Consider the following 12990-nt stretch of genomic DNA (forward strand, 5'->3'; position numbering starts at 1 on the left):
ATGAAACTCCAGCGAAGTAATGCGAATGCGCAATTTTATTACACCGAAAAAAATGATACAAATAAAAGTAACCGCCCTTGTCTACGTTAAATAGTCATAAATAATCATTTTACCTAGCAGTCTGTTACCTTCTAATTGTGAGCTACTTGGTTCCTTCGCACGATCCCCGGCGGCGGCGGTCCTGTCCCGTGGGAAGTGTTGGAAAGCGTAGAAGGTGTCTCCGGACATTGCGGCCAAATCGATAACACAAGAGCGCTGCCGGATCGGATACACAGTTTGAGTACAATTTCTGAAATACATTTGCTGGGCCATATTTCGAAACGATCATGTGTTTCTCGACCGACAGTGTTTCGTTGGGTGGGTGCGCTCCGTGTATCGCTTGACCGCGAATGGCTTCGTCGTTTGCTGGCCTTTGGGCTACGTCGTCAATAATGTTGTCGCTCGTCATCTAGTGGAACATTGTGAAGCTGTTCCATTAGAAGAGATGCAGGTAGGGGATGAGATGGAAACCGAAACAATAGCCCTATCGTTTCGCGGCGCTGTGTGGTTCGAGCGCCTTCGGTTTGTCCGGTTTGGGTAGGAAAATCGCAGCCAAAATCAGCGGAAGTCGGGGATCGCCTCCGATATTGTCTCACAGGCGGCCCGATGTGGAGCCGCCAGGAAAACGATAACTCGCTTCGTTTCCAACACTCACGGTCATACCTCGGCTGTCGAGCTCAATATAAGCTCTCCAGCGTGACCTCTAATCCGGTATCTTACCGCACTTACAGGGAAGGGTGGGTTGTGCGCGATCTATAAAATGCGGACAGAGTCAGAACACTAGTCTCCACAACTCTATCACGTACTATGACTGTGTGTGTGTGTAACATCTGACCCACTACTATCTATGCTATGCTAAGCTAAAACGAGGACGTGCCGCGGTGTGTTCGTTCACTCCACGTACGGTATGTCGGTGATCTTGCCGGCAACGATCACAATATCGTCCACGACGTCACGCACGAAGAAAAGGAACGGTTTGTCGGCCATAAAGTGCTCCCGTTCGTCGTCGGCGATCGTTTTGGATTCGACGGCGTTCGTGGCCGACAGCGCGTTCTCACTGCTGGATCCTTCATCGACGCGGATCGAGACGTGCTGAACCAGCTCATCGACGTGGATCTTCTGCTCGTCGGTGATACCGCTTAGGTCTGCCTTCGACGTGAACATGGTGATCAGTCCGAGCTGCAATGAAGCGTAGATTTTGGTCAATATCAGATACTAGCGCTACGACTAGAGTCCCTACCTTCGCCAGCGGTTTCTCCGCCCGGCTAGTGGTGTCGACGCGGAACTTGGGAATGCAGATGTGTGCCGGCATCTTGACGAGCGACTTTTGCACCGTACTGAGCGTATCGGGGTTGAAGTTTTTGATCAACTCCTTCAGTCCGTCTTTGGTGTTCGGAACCATCAGCAGGAGCGAGTAGCGAGAGTTCTAGAAAGAAAGCAATCGGTTACAGTATTCGGCTTTCAAACGGCAACTTCTCTATTGAAAGTTCTTACATTGTATGGTAGCTCGATGAACTTGGCGTCCAACTGTTCGTCCTTTCCAATACCGAAGGTTCCTTGGGATCGCATCATCATCACCGGCTTTTGGTCCGTGTTGGTGAAGAACGTGCTCTCCTCCGTTCGCAGTTGCTGTAACGTGTCAAGTGTAAAGTGAATGGGTGTCATTCCTCTTGTCTAATCAGCAAACGACGCAATCTCTCACCTGGAACGGTGTCGCCCAGGCACCTCTATAGTACAGCCCGTTAAAGAGTAACATTTTGGACTCGTTAGTTTGCTCTTCGTCTTCGTTCTGCGTCACCTTTCGCCCGACCAACGAGTTTCCGCTCAACGCTGAAGCAATGTCGCCCGTCAGGAACGATCTGCGGATATTGAACTAAACGAAAAAATAAATCAGTGAGGTCTGAATATTAGTCGGAGTTTCATTCCGATCGAAACCCACCTTCCTACGCGTTCCATGACTACCGGACAGCGACAAGCTTTCCTGCTCATCGCTATCCACGCCAAGCTTCTTCAGTGGGAGGGACAATTTTTCTGGTCTCTGATCTTTGGTCGGTTCGGCCGAACCACAACCAACCTTCGTTTTCACACTGTCGCCACCCTGCTCAATTATTTCGTTCAGCGCTTCCATTTTCTTCTTCGCCAACTCGGCCTTGATCTTTGTCGGATCGACGTACTCGTTCTCATCGACGTTCTTGTCGAACTTTGGGTTCTCGTCCTCAACCTCGTCGTACTTGGTGCTGATGCCCGTATCTATCCGCACGGTGTCATCCGTCGGCGGGAAGACCGACTTAATCTTGAGCACCTCGAAGTCAACGATGTCCTTGCTGTTGTTGCTGCCACCGCTCGCTTCCACGACCCGATTACCGCCCAGACCGGACGGATTGTTGCTCTCCTCCTGGATCTCTTCCTCTTCTTCCGCGACGGGCGTTTCGGCGACGATCGGCTCGAGCGAGGTCTTCGGTTCGTCGAAGTTGTAGTCATTCCGCTCGATATCGCGCACCTCGACGCCATAGTTGCGCTCCAGAACCTCCTTGTACGCCTGGTGGACGGAGTTGTTCCGGTAGACGTAGAACCACGTCTTGAACTGCGGCTCGTTGGTAGGATTTTGTCCACTGAGCCGCTTCAGCGAATCGTCGTACGCCTTACGAACTACCCGGTGGAGAAGCAAACATTAAAATGCAAAGCAGATGGGGCTGAAATCGCCGGGCCGCGCACTTACCCAGGTCTCGATCGGTGGGAAACTTAAACACATCGTACAGCTCCTTGAGCGTTTGGCCCTCGGCTCCCTCGCTGATCATGGCCAGTATCGAGGAGAAGCCGATCGGCGAAAACACGTGGTTACCGCTGGCCTCTCCCATCCCCTTCAGCAGGCTGCTCGTAATGATGTTAGTCGAGACACCCACCAGGCTGCGCGGTTCACCACCGTCACGCGAGTAACGCTGTTTCGGCAGAGCCAAACACGGCGTTACGACGACGAGGGCTCCAACGATGATCACTGGCAAGGGAGAAGAGAATCAATTACAATTTTTGCATCATGTTTCCACTCTCGGCCCCCCTCACATTCCCGGGCTTTTATTGTGGAACCAACAACCTGACGATTGCGTTACTATAACTTTTTCCCAGCCCTATCTCTTCGCTTCTATTGCTCAACGGCTACCAATCACTGTTGATCCGACTATCCCATGGGCCACTGCGACAGGGGATGGTGGGCCTCGGGCAGCAATTGGACGTTCGTCCACCATTTTTGCCACGCTCAAGTACGGCAGCGTCGACACAACACCGTTGCCAGCTCAATTTGGGCGCGACTAACACGACATCTCTGTTTTGCGCGGGGCGACCACACCGGGCGCATGACCACATTATCCCGTGATTTAGCGCCTACTGCCAGCCCCCGGGTGACACACCCCCCCAACGGCCGGCACGCTCCCTTTTGGTACGGGATTTCATTCGGTGAAAGTTCCGGAAATGTGGTGTAAGTTGGAGAAGTAAAGGATTGATACCGGGGTGGCGCGCGGGTGAAAACAATTCCCAACCGGCATGACTGGGGCACACACCTTACGCCACACCTTTTCTGATCCGCCGCAGGCCCCTCTGCCCCGTCCGATGCCGTGGCGCCCGGTTTCCGTCGGGTCTCACGCAACCCCCGCGGACATCGCGGAAGAAAATCCAAAAATGTTAAATATATTTATTTCCCTGAGGCCCTCCACGGCCTCCCGGAGGTGTTTTGCCAACCAACGCTACTCAACCGCAGCTGGCGTAGCATGCGCCGGCCGCGCTGTGTGTGCCTGTGATCAAATTAATTCAAATCGCTTTATCAAATCAGAAGCTGTACAGCCGTTTTCCGGCATTAGGTTGGCATCCCCCCCCGCCGGGGGCCAACAATCGGGGGCAAGTGTCCCATCAACCGACGACGGGACCGACGACTGGGACGGCGCACCGTTCCTCTCGCAGGAAGATTAACGCGGTTCGCGCGTTTGATGAATACCCCAAGCGGCCCAAAGCTTGAATGGCGGGGCAGAGATTTGTTTACAGCACCGAGTCCGAGTGCCCTGCTAACGGGTTCCACGATTGTCGTGAGAGAAAATGGCCGTTGGCTTCCTCAATTTGTGTTTGATTGCCTCCGCGCGAGCCCTCACCATGGAGCCTGTTTTTCCACCCAGCGAAACTGTAACGGAAAGGGCGCAAGAGGCAACAAGAAACGGACGCACGTGCGCCAAATATCAATAATCATGCGGTCCGGTAGCTTCCACACGATCGCTGTGACTAATTTATTTGCTTTCCTGCCGAAGGAACGCTTGGTTCAGGGAAATTGCAGGAGGAAAGTTCGGGCGCCTCAGCTCACCGGCGCCATGTGTTTGGCGGCCTCCTCCGGGGATTTCTTTTCATTTTCCCTTCGTTTAATCAGCCGATCAGTTTCAATTTCGATGCTGCTGATTAGTGGCGGCCCTGAAGCGAAAGCGCGATAACTGAAATAAACATCCGAAACCCGGGCTTTCATCTACAGTCCGGTCCGTTAAGGGGATAGAGTGTTACCAGAGACTTGGGGTTTCCATCAGAGGGCGAGCTGAAAGCAGAATGGTGCTTCAATCGAAACAGCAGTTCTAACAATTAGTACTAACGAAGAGCACTAACTAGACAGTCGAACTGCCGGGTTTTCCGGGACCATTTGAATAAATCGTGACAGTTCTCACGGCTCATGGCACTACCTGTGAATTTTTCGCAACAAATTCATTCCCGGTGGATAATTCGTTTTCGCACCGGAAACATTGGACCAGTAAACCGTGGTGTCTGTTTTACGATATTACCTCTCGAAGACGCTCCGTGGGATTGTGGATTGCAGTGGACTGAAACGGCTGAGAATGTGTCGATGTCGACACAACTCCACGCCACAAGCTGAACCAAAATTTGCTGTTTAGCATTCAGCACAGTCCATCCACGAGACCTGTCGGTCCTGGGACCTTCTCCTGCCTTCAGTGATTCCGCTGGGAAGTGGAGAACCAAATGGCCTCGGTCGACGGCAGCCATGGCGCCACTTACTACTACTGTGCTGTTTGACCGGGGGTTGTTGATCATTGGTGACGGTCGTGCAAATTGTACAAACACCGGATTTCGGAGCCCGCAAAGTGTTTGTCAAATGAGAGAAAGCGTGGACCAGTCTCAGCTCTGGACTTCGGAAAGTACCGACCGGTGATTTACCCACCAACGAGCGGGCGTCCTGCACTCTTGGCCGTCCTGTTCCGGCTATGTCCGGTAGGTTTGGCTGGCAAGACGAGGTGGCGAACAGTGAACTTTCACGCACCCAACGTGTGTCGAATTAAATCGTGGCGTACTGCACACGGTTTTCGGGTGCATTTCGGGATGCTGATCACATGTTTTGTGGTAGGTGGAAAGAAGGTCACTTTGGGGGTAAAAAACTAGGCAAAAGCAGTCGATCACCAAAAGACTTTTTTCCTTCTCACCATACAGATGGAAATAGTTTAGTCATGTTTGGTCAACAGATGTATGCATTCGGAACAACTTCGATTTTATGTTTTCTCTTTTTTTTGTGGCTTCTTCAACCATCATTGGCCACCATCGTCTTCATCGAATTCATCAAATTATGTATACCGTTTGTAGTTATGGTGATGGTTATCATTTCATATTTCCAAATGACTTATCAGCTCATTATCAGCCAAACAGTTTCATTTATGGTTTCTTAACGGTGAAAACATTTGAATTAATTGCTGGCTCGTTACTATGCATCTGTGTTTTTGTACCAAGGGGCAGAGTGTTATCCATCTGATCACTAAACCATACCGTTACTGTGTCCTGTTCCCGGCCTTCCGTTAAAAGTGTTTAGTGAAGGGAGACCCGGTCACGTAACGTGATCAGTTAAACATTTTTAAAGTGGTGCGTTTTCTTCCAGTGCGAAAACATTCAATTATGACCACTTTCTCTACAGTGCGCAACCTACAATAGAAATGCATCCCGTTCCGTCAGGCGCTTTTGTCATTAAAGTTGTATTAACATATTTGACCAATCTGTCTCCCGGGGCCGCCGGGACCATCCGACCGTTAAAGCGAGCAATTGGCTGGACCCCGCGACTGGTGAGTGGTGCATTTGCATCTTTCGCCCACCAGCGAGTTCGATGACTTGCGCGGTTCGGCTCGGTTCGAGGTTCCGATCTTCACTTCGGGGAGGTCACTTTCATCATCGATCAATCACGGCGGCCGGGGCTTAATTTTGGCCGCGTGGCCACCGTGCGAATCCTTCATCTACTACGCGCGCTGCTATGCACGATCTTGCACGATTGGTCATGGTCAGGCAGATGCGATCGATGCGCGAAATGCGCCCCGCAGTACGTTGGATGCTGGTTGGTCACACTCCACCGATCCAGCTGACGGGTGTCGATCTCCAACAAGGCGTCCAGGGCGTCCGCCACCGATAAGCCAGCTGCCCGGTGGCTGATTCCCACTTTCCAAACTGGCTGACTTACAGTTTTCTTTAAAAGAAATGGAAAACTGTAATCGGATTTTCTATTTGGATTCCGCCCGGGGCCGGGAAAAATTGTTGCTGATCGGACACCTGATCAAACACAAACACCTTTTCATCTGCCTGTTTCATCCTCCGTTAAGAGTGGTGCCGAGATCAGCGACACGGGCGCGTAAAAAGCTAATTTGTTTTTGTTTGGCTCTCTGTCTCCCTTTCCCGACCAACGGCGGAGGAAAAGCGCGCCGCCATTTTCCACCAGAAGGATGCCCAAACGTCTGGCCGCGAGGCCGGCTGCATTTTAGTTTTTCGCAGTGCTGCGTATCGCGTATTAATGCGTGTGCGCAGCGCTGCAGGCCTCCTGCCGGGGCCAGAGCCACCAACAGTTTTCTTTTTGCCAGTTCCGGAAGAAATAAGAGCGAAAGTGTGATGAAACGCGCGTGTGATTTAAGGCCCGTCCCGGTGACGACGACGCTTGATGAAATGGCCGACCGTGGGGCCATTAAATACGGGGTGGTCGGCTATGATTTATGGGACCCGCAAGGGGGCGATGGTTTTTCGCACGATTGTTTGTCCCAGTATCATCAGCCCCAGCCGATGATGAGGCTCGGACACGCCGTGGCCAATGGACCACGAACGGGGGGCCGAAAGTAAAGCAATCGCTGGAAAATCGCAACATGAAACGGCCCACCGGCAAGTGGCCAAACTTAATTGAGGCAACATTGGGCGGACGTTGGGAAGCGCAATGGTGGATGAAATGCGTGGGTAAATGTTTCGAAGCCGTAAAACGGAGACGGTGTTCATAGCAGTTTGCAGGTTGCAATCCGAGTTCCAGCTTCCACGTTGGCCCCTAAGGGGGTGGGCTAGTTTTTGGGATAAATTTGGGAAAATGTGGAGCTCACACTAAAATGTCATTTTAGCTTTCCCACTTCAACGCTGGGAATCGGCCGACAAGACAATGCCAAACAAAACATGCCAAAGTAATTGAATTAAACATCGCAACGGGTTGGCGGTTTCTTTTCGTTCGATTTTATTCACCGAAAAGCGAGAATCCGTTACGGCGTTGAATTATGCTGAACCAATTGTTTGCTCTTCCTATTGGCTCGAATTGGTGCACCCGAATTGGTGTCTTAATTCGCAGTTGGCGTTCTGCATTACCCGGTTCTGATTCCGATTTCGCTGCGCACTTATGTTCTCTTCTGTTTCGGTAATTGAAATATTTCACCGTGGCTTTCGGGACGAACCACATCGCTCGGTTCCTTCCTCTGCCTTTGAGTGCGCGCTTGTTTACACCATTTTTGTGGGTCAGCCAACGGTTACGACGCTCGGTGGCCGACGTTCTACAAGCTTTCGGTGCACGCGGTTCCTGTTGGTACACCTACACCGGCGCCGCAACCGCTTGAATCGCTTTCTAGCGCTCCGCACCACAACAAGACCTCGCGGGCCCCTGGGCCGTTTGTGTCATGTTGCGCGGTCCGGTACATCGAAATCATTCAATTGTGAACACCGGGGCGGCCGTGTGCTCGAATGTGGTCGCGGTTCCCCTCGAGGAAAGAGAAAGACAGAGAGAAATGCTTCCCAACGGCAGCATGATTATTGATTCTCGTGTGGCGGCCTGATATTACTGAGGCTCTCCCGTGCTGGTAACATGTTCGGAAATCCAATTTCCTCGACGGGTGGAGCGCGCCGAACCCTCCCCCCGACGCCAAGGGTCTCCCTGGTTGATAGCGCGGCGTGCGGCTTGTTAATTATTATTAGATCAATCGTTACGCATCGCCGGTAAGCTAATTACAAGCCACTGGCGCAGAGGTGATGAAACGCTCCGCGTAACCGTATTCGCCGTCGCCGGATGAAGATGTCTTCGGAATGGCGCGTCTCCTGGAATGGAAACCGCCGCCACTTAAGAATGGCCAGCAGCGGTGCTAAGGCACGGCTATCCAAAAATGTAGGCAAGAATCTGGAACACGGGCGATCCCGGGACCGTAATTGAAGGCTGCAGGGCGCTCAACGCTTGCTCCACTCCCACAATGTAAGGGGCAAGAAATTGGTTTCTCAGTTTCGTAGCAGCTCTCTATTTGTGGGCGCGCGTGCCAAGTGACCCATGCAAATCACCACCTGCCCTATGATACTTTCGTACGAATCAACCCCATTCTGCACGCCACGACGACGAGCCACGAGGTTGACCTCAATCGATTGGCAAGACGCAGACCAATCGCGACGATCGTCGTTGTCGTCAGTGCGCGGTCGTCACTCAATGTCCGGTTGGCGAAATCTCGACGACAGCTCTTGGGCACTGTTGCCATTCGGCGATCATTAATTCGACGGTCGCGCCAATTCCGTGGCTTTGTTTGCAACTCTGTCAATTTCGAGACTCCAACTACCCCGAAGTGGGTCACAACGCGGAAATCCTATCATGCGGACGGGCAGGTTTCGCTGTAATCGTTTATCTAAACCGGATCAGCTTCATAAATTTTGAACCCAACCAAACAGCCTGGCCGTGGCCCCTGGTAACGGTTCGGGGTGCAGCACCGAGCGAACTCAGAACGAAATAAAAATCAGATATCAATAAAATTCGCCACTCGACGGGCTTCTCCGATTGCTTCTTTCCGGCCGCGCACCGGTACGATACGATCAGGCGAGACATTTCTCGGCGCTCGATCGCTCTTTCGCGGATGTCGAAGCCCCCCCCAGCGAAACACGCTGGCGCAGTCAGGCACCGTTACATTCCTTAATTAGTGGCCCAAAGTGGTCGCCTTCGGAAAATTATAGTGACGGAATAAAACACACCAACAACGTGGTCGTAACCACAGCAAGATCGCGCAAATTAGCACATCCGATGACATTCGTTCACTGAGAAGACGCACGGCTTTTTTTGGCTCTGCTTCGGACACCCGATCAGACCGCGCTCCGGGCTACCGCGAAAGGTTAGCGAAGATAATCTGCGGAAACCGCGATCGGTGCCCATTGAGGTCTGGAAAAGGTCCAAACGTCGCTGCTTTTTCGATTTGCCTGCACCGATCTGTCTTGGCTCGTTCTTGGAACGTCCTGACTCCCCGCGGGGCCGCTGACCCGCACGATTCCGATGGGGTGTTTCTCCAGGTCGCATTGGCCATTGACCTGGTCCCGTGTGGGCCACGTATCCCGTCTTCAGACGGTCGCTCCAAATAAGGCGGAGCCATTGTAAGGCTCCGCCGCTCCTGAAGGTTCTGGTCCGGGTCGCCATTTCGTGCCAAACTGGGCTGAAGGATCTTGGGAAGGGGAAGGCCTCCGGGGAAGGATAAGCGCAGACTTGCGTGCATATGCAAACAGGTTCTCGTGGAGCCGGGAGAAAAAAGGGTCAAATAAAATAAAGCCAACCCAAAGCGAAGCGCTCCGGGGCGCTCCACGCGTGATCGAGCGGCTTTCCGAATATCTTCGCCGTCTCTTCGATCCGCGGAACGCGCCGCGTCTTGGCTGAAACCACATGGGCACGGTCAAGCCCAATGTACAGTTATAATTACCCCAACTCCACCCAACAGTGTCGTCGGTTGAAATGGCCGCGGGAGAAACGAGAACTCTCGCATGATACGGTGGACCGTGTCCGGTACATGCGCCAATCGGTCAACACGAAGCACTCTGCAAACGTCCTCCGCTACGTGCATCAAGAGGACTCGCCCCAAGAGAAGCGATCTAGAAGGTCCGGTAGTGCCCGAGCGAGACGAAGAAGCTGAAGATTCGGTCAACGCGCCAATGGTCACTCGATCGTTGGCGGTCGTAACGGAACCGGTAATTGAAGTTGGTTTTATTGAACAACGCTAGAACTGGATGGGAGCGGTTCCCGCAGGCTCAGTTGGACGTGACGACGCGGACGTATCTCGTATCTTTTAATTGCTACCTCTATCTTAACTTATCTTAAATATGCTGCTCAACAGATAAGCGAGTATATTGCTTCTGCCACAAGATTCTGTGTGAGTTTCTTTGTGACTTAAATTGTACTTAGCACCTCTTGAATCGAGAGTACGTTCCCGGAGCAACTACTATTGATTGTGGCATTAGCGTATTGGCTGTCTTTTTTGCCAACGGCCCAAAGTTCGACTTTGGATTTCGTGCAGTCAACTACCAATGGACAGAAAGTTTGTTGAAAGTAATATCGCATTAGGATAACGATAAAATAGCTTGAGAAAATGGCAAATTGCAATAACAATCTGCACGAAGCTGAAAAACCTGTTGAACAGAACGGTAAAGTCGGATGATCGGTTTAGTCCGTTTCTTGTTTCTATCTAGTCCACCTTGTTTCTATCTGACGAAACTTAATGCTGACTACAACAGATATTGTTTAGTTCTCTAAAACAGCACGTAGTATTTTAAAACTACTTTATAACTAAAGTACATATGGAAGTGGTTCTGATATTATACAATGCAAGGCACCTCTAGGTTCAGGGCATTTACTTCGGATATGGAATACTATATTTACAAGTTACAATTTACTAGGGGCAAAGTACTTACACATCGTCCGCACCGTTGAGATGGACATCATCATTTCTGTGGGTTTATTTTGTATTCCGCAAAAACGAAAAAATCTCTTCACTTTCTTCTTGACCACTGTGAACCGTATCGCACGTCAGACCATTAGGTCTTTATTTATTTACTACCGCAAACACAACCAGCAAAGGGGTCCGGAGATAGCTTTCTCCGTGGCGGCGGTTCGATATGCCAAATCACGCGATCAACAATGTTTGTGTCTTTCACACGCCGACTTCACGCACAGAACGGGATTTCGCGCAAGATGCGTCAACACCCGCGCGTGTCCCGAGTTGTCCACGCTTTCTCGCCACACCAAGCACACACATGCACACACGGCTCGACACGGCCGCAGTCACGTCCGCACGTTGGGCGACAACGTCGGCGGTGATCACCTTGGGACAGGTTGTTGGTCAAAATTCGAAAACCTCTCCCGATCCCGGCGAAGTTACACAACCGACTGTTACCTAATGGGAGAGCGAAGACGAGTTTTATACGCCGCACCGCAAGATGCGCGCCGTGGTCAGTGGCTGACCGTTGGCTAAGCGTGCCGCAGCCGGCCGCGCGAGTGCGATCCTCTCGAATCGCGCAATTCGAGCACCCAGAGTTTCGAGCAGCGAAAGCTTCTCCTGGAGAGCCAGGAGAGCGCAGCGAGATGCGAGCGACGAACACCTGCGATCCGCGATCGTCCACCGTTCGCGTCCGGCGACGCTTTGGGACTGGCGAACCGAGCGTTCGGAATCTTACGTTGCTTTGCGCTGCCTCATCCCCACCTGCGTTTGGCGCGTGTTACCCCACCGCCGTGGGGAGCGCTGGGAGGTCTCGGTGCTCAGAGTCCCCCCGATCCGATGATGCCTTCAGCTCCGAAGGGAACTTTCTTTTCGTCTCTCGCACGCCCGTGGGGGGGCTTAGCAACTTTGCCGCGGGCCATTTCCCGTCCGAAGCCAGCTCCGTAAGTGTCAACCAGAATGAACAGGGGCCGATCGGGAAGAGAGCGTCCAAAGCTTGCCCGGGCGCTCGAAAGCTGTTCCACTCGGCTGCTGGATCACTGTGGGAGCGTGCGCTGGAGTCGTCCGTATCCGTATGTGGATCTGGTCGAGCAGAAAGAACGAAGGTGAGATGAAACAAGGTCACAGCCTCGTGCCCTGGCGTTCTGCGGCGAGCTGAGGTCGCACGGACGAACGTTCCGGAACGACGGCAAGATTTGGGTCATCAGCGACATCGATGCGCGGAATGCAACGAACTCGTGCGGACGTGTGACAGGTCCTGATCTGGGACGCGTGCTGAAAGAATGCAATATGGTGAGCTTTAGCAAAAACTGGTTTGGAGTTTTACGACCGCACACAGCTTAGTCGCGCTGATCGCCTGCGTGGCTTGCGATGCCAAAAGGTTTAACCATGCCAGCAAGCGTTCTCATCGCCGGATTGGACCGCTTTTGGAGCGATAAATGTTGAACTCGTTTCTAAAATATCCAATTCTCAACCAGATCGGATTAAGCGTTTTGCTTGAGCCGAAATAAACGGTAATGATGGCTCGTTAAAACCGCATGTCAACTCATCAATTCAACGCGATCGTACCGTCGGAGGAAAATTCGTGGCGATCACAGTTAATTGGAAAACGTAAACAATGCTGTCCAGCCGGCTAAGTGGTCATTTGTTTCTGACCCTTTTCGACGGTTCACAGCACCGGATTGACAATAGATAACAAACGTGCTCCTAATCTACCGCGTTGCGTCGTCTGATGACTTCACCAAAATAAGGGCGACAGTTAGATGGCCAAAGATTTCGGAACGTGCCACAAAGCGAGCAACACGACGGTTTACGGTAGGAAAAACAACAAACATTGAGAAGCTGAAGCACCACTCGATGATTGTGCTTTATGAGGCGGGCACCTCCTGGTTGGGTGTGTCGAGAATGCGCCGGAAACGAAATAAACAAGCGCAATGGAACAACACGTTTCACGTGGCCCGAGCTTTTGCACTTG

The 12990-nt window shown here is 52.0% G+C and overlaps 1 protein-coding gene across 1 annotated transcript; it reads right to left on the bottom strand.

Annotated features, from left to right (window-relative positions):
- Positions 1-930: 930 nt before the first annotated feature.
- Positions 931-2912, bottom strand: LOC131211244 (plasma serine protease inhibitor). Its single transcript, XM_058204645.1, has 6 exons — positions 2759-2912; positions 1979-2688; positions 1742-1912; positions 1534-1668; positions 1280-1465; positions 931-1218 (listed from the first exon to the last, which is right to left on the bottom strand). Exons 1-6 carry the CDS (start codon positions 2895-2897, stop codon positions 931-933), a joined length of 1629 nt encoding a protein of 542 aa, XP_058060628.1. The 5' UTR covers positions 2898-2912.
- Between the last annotated feature and the right edge of the window lie 10078 nt (positions 2913-12990).

This window comes from Anopheles bellator, chromosome 2 (assembly GCF_943735745.2).
Source record: "Anopheles bellator chromosome 2, idAnoBellAS_SP24_06.2, whole genome shotgun sequence".
NCBI lineage: Eukaryota > Metazoa > Arthropoda > Insecta > Diptera > Culicidae > Anopheles > Anopheles bellator.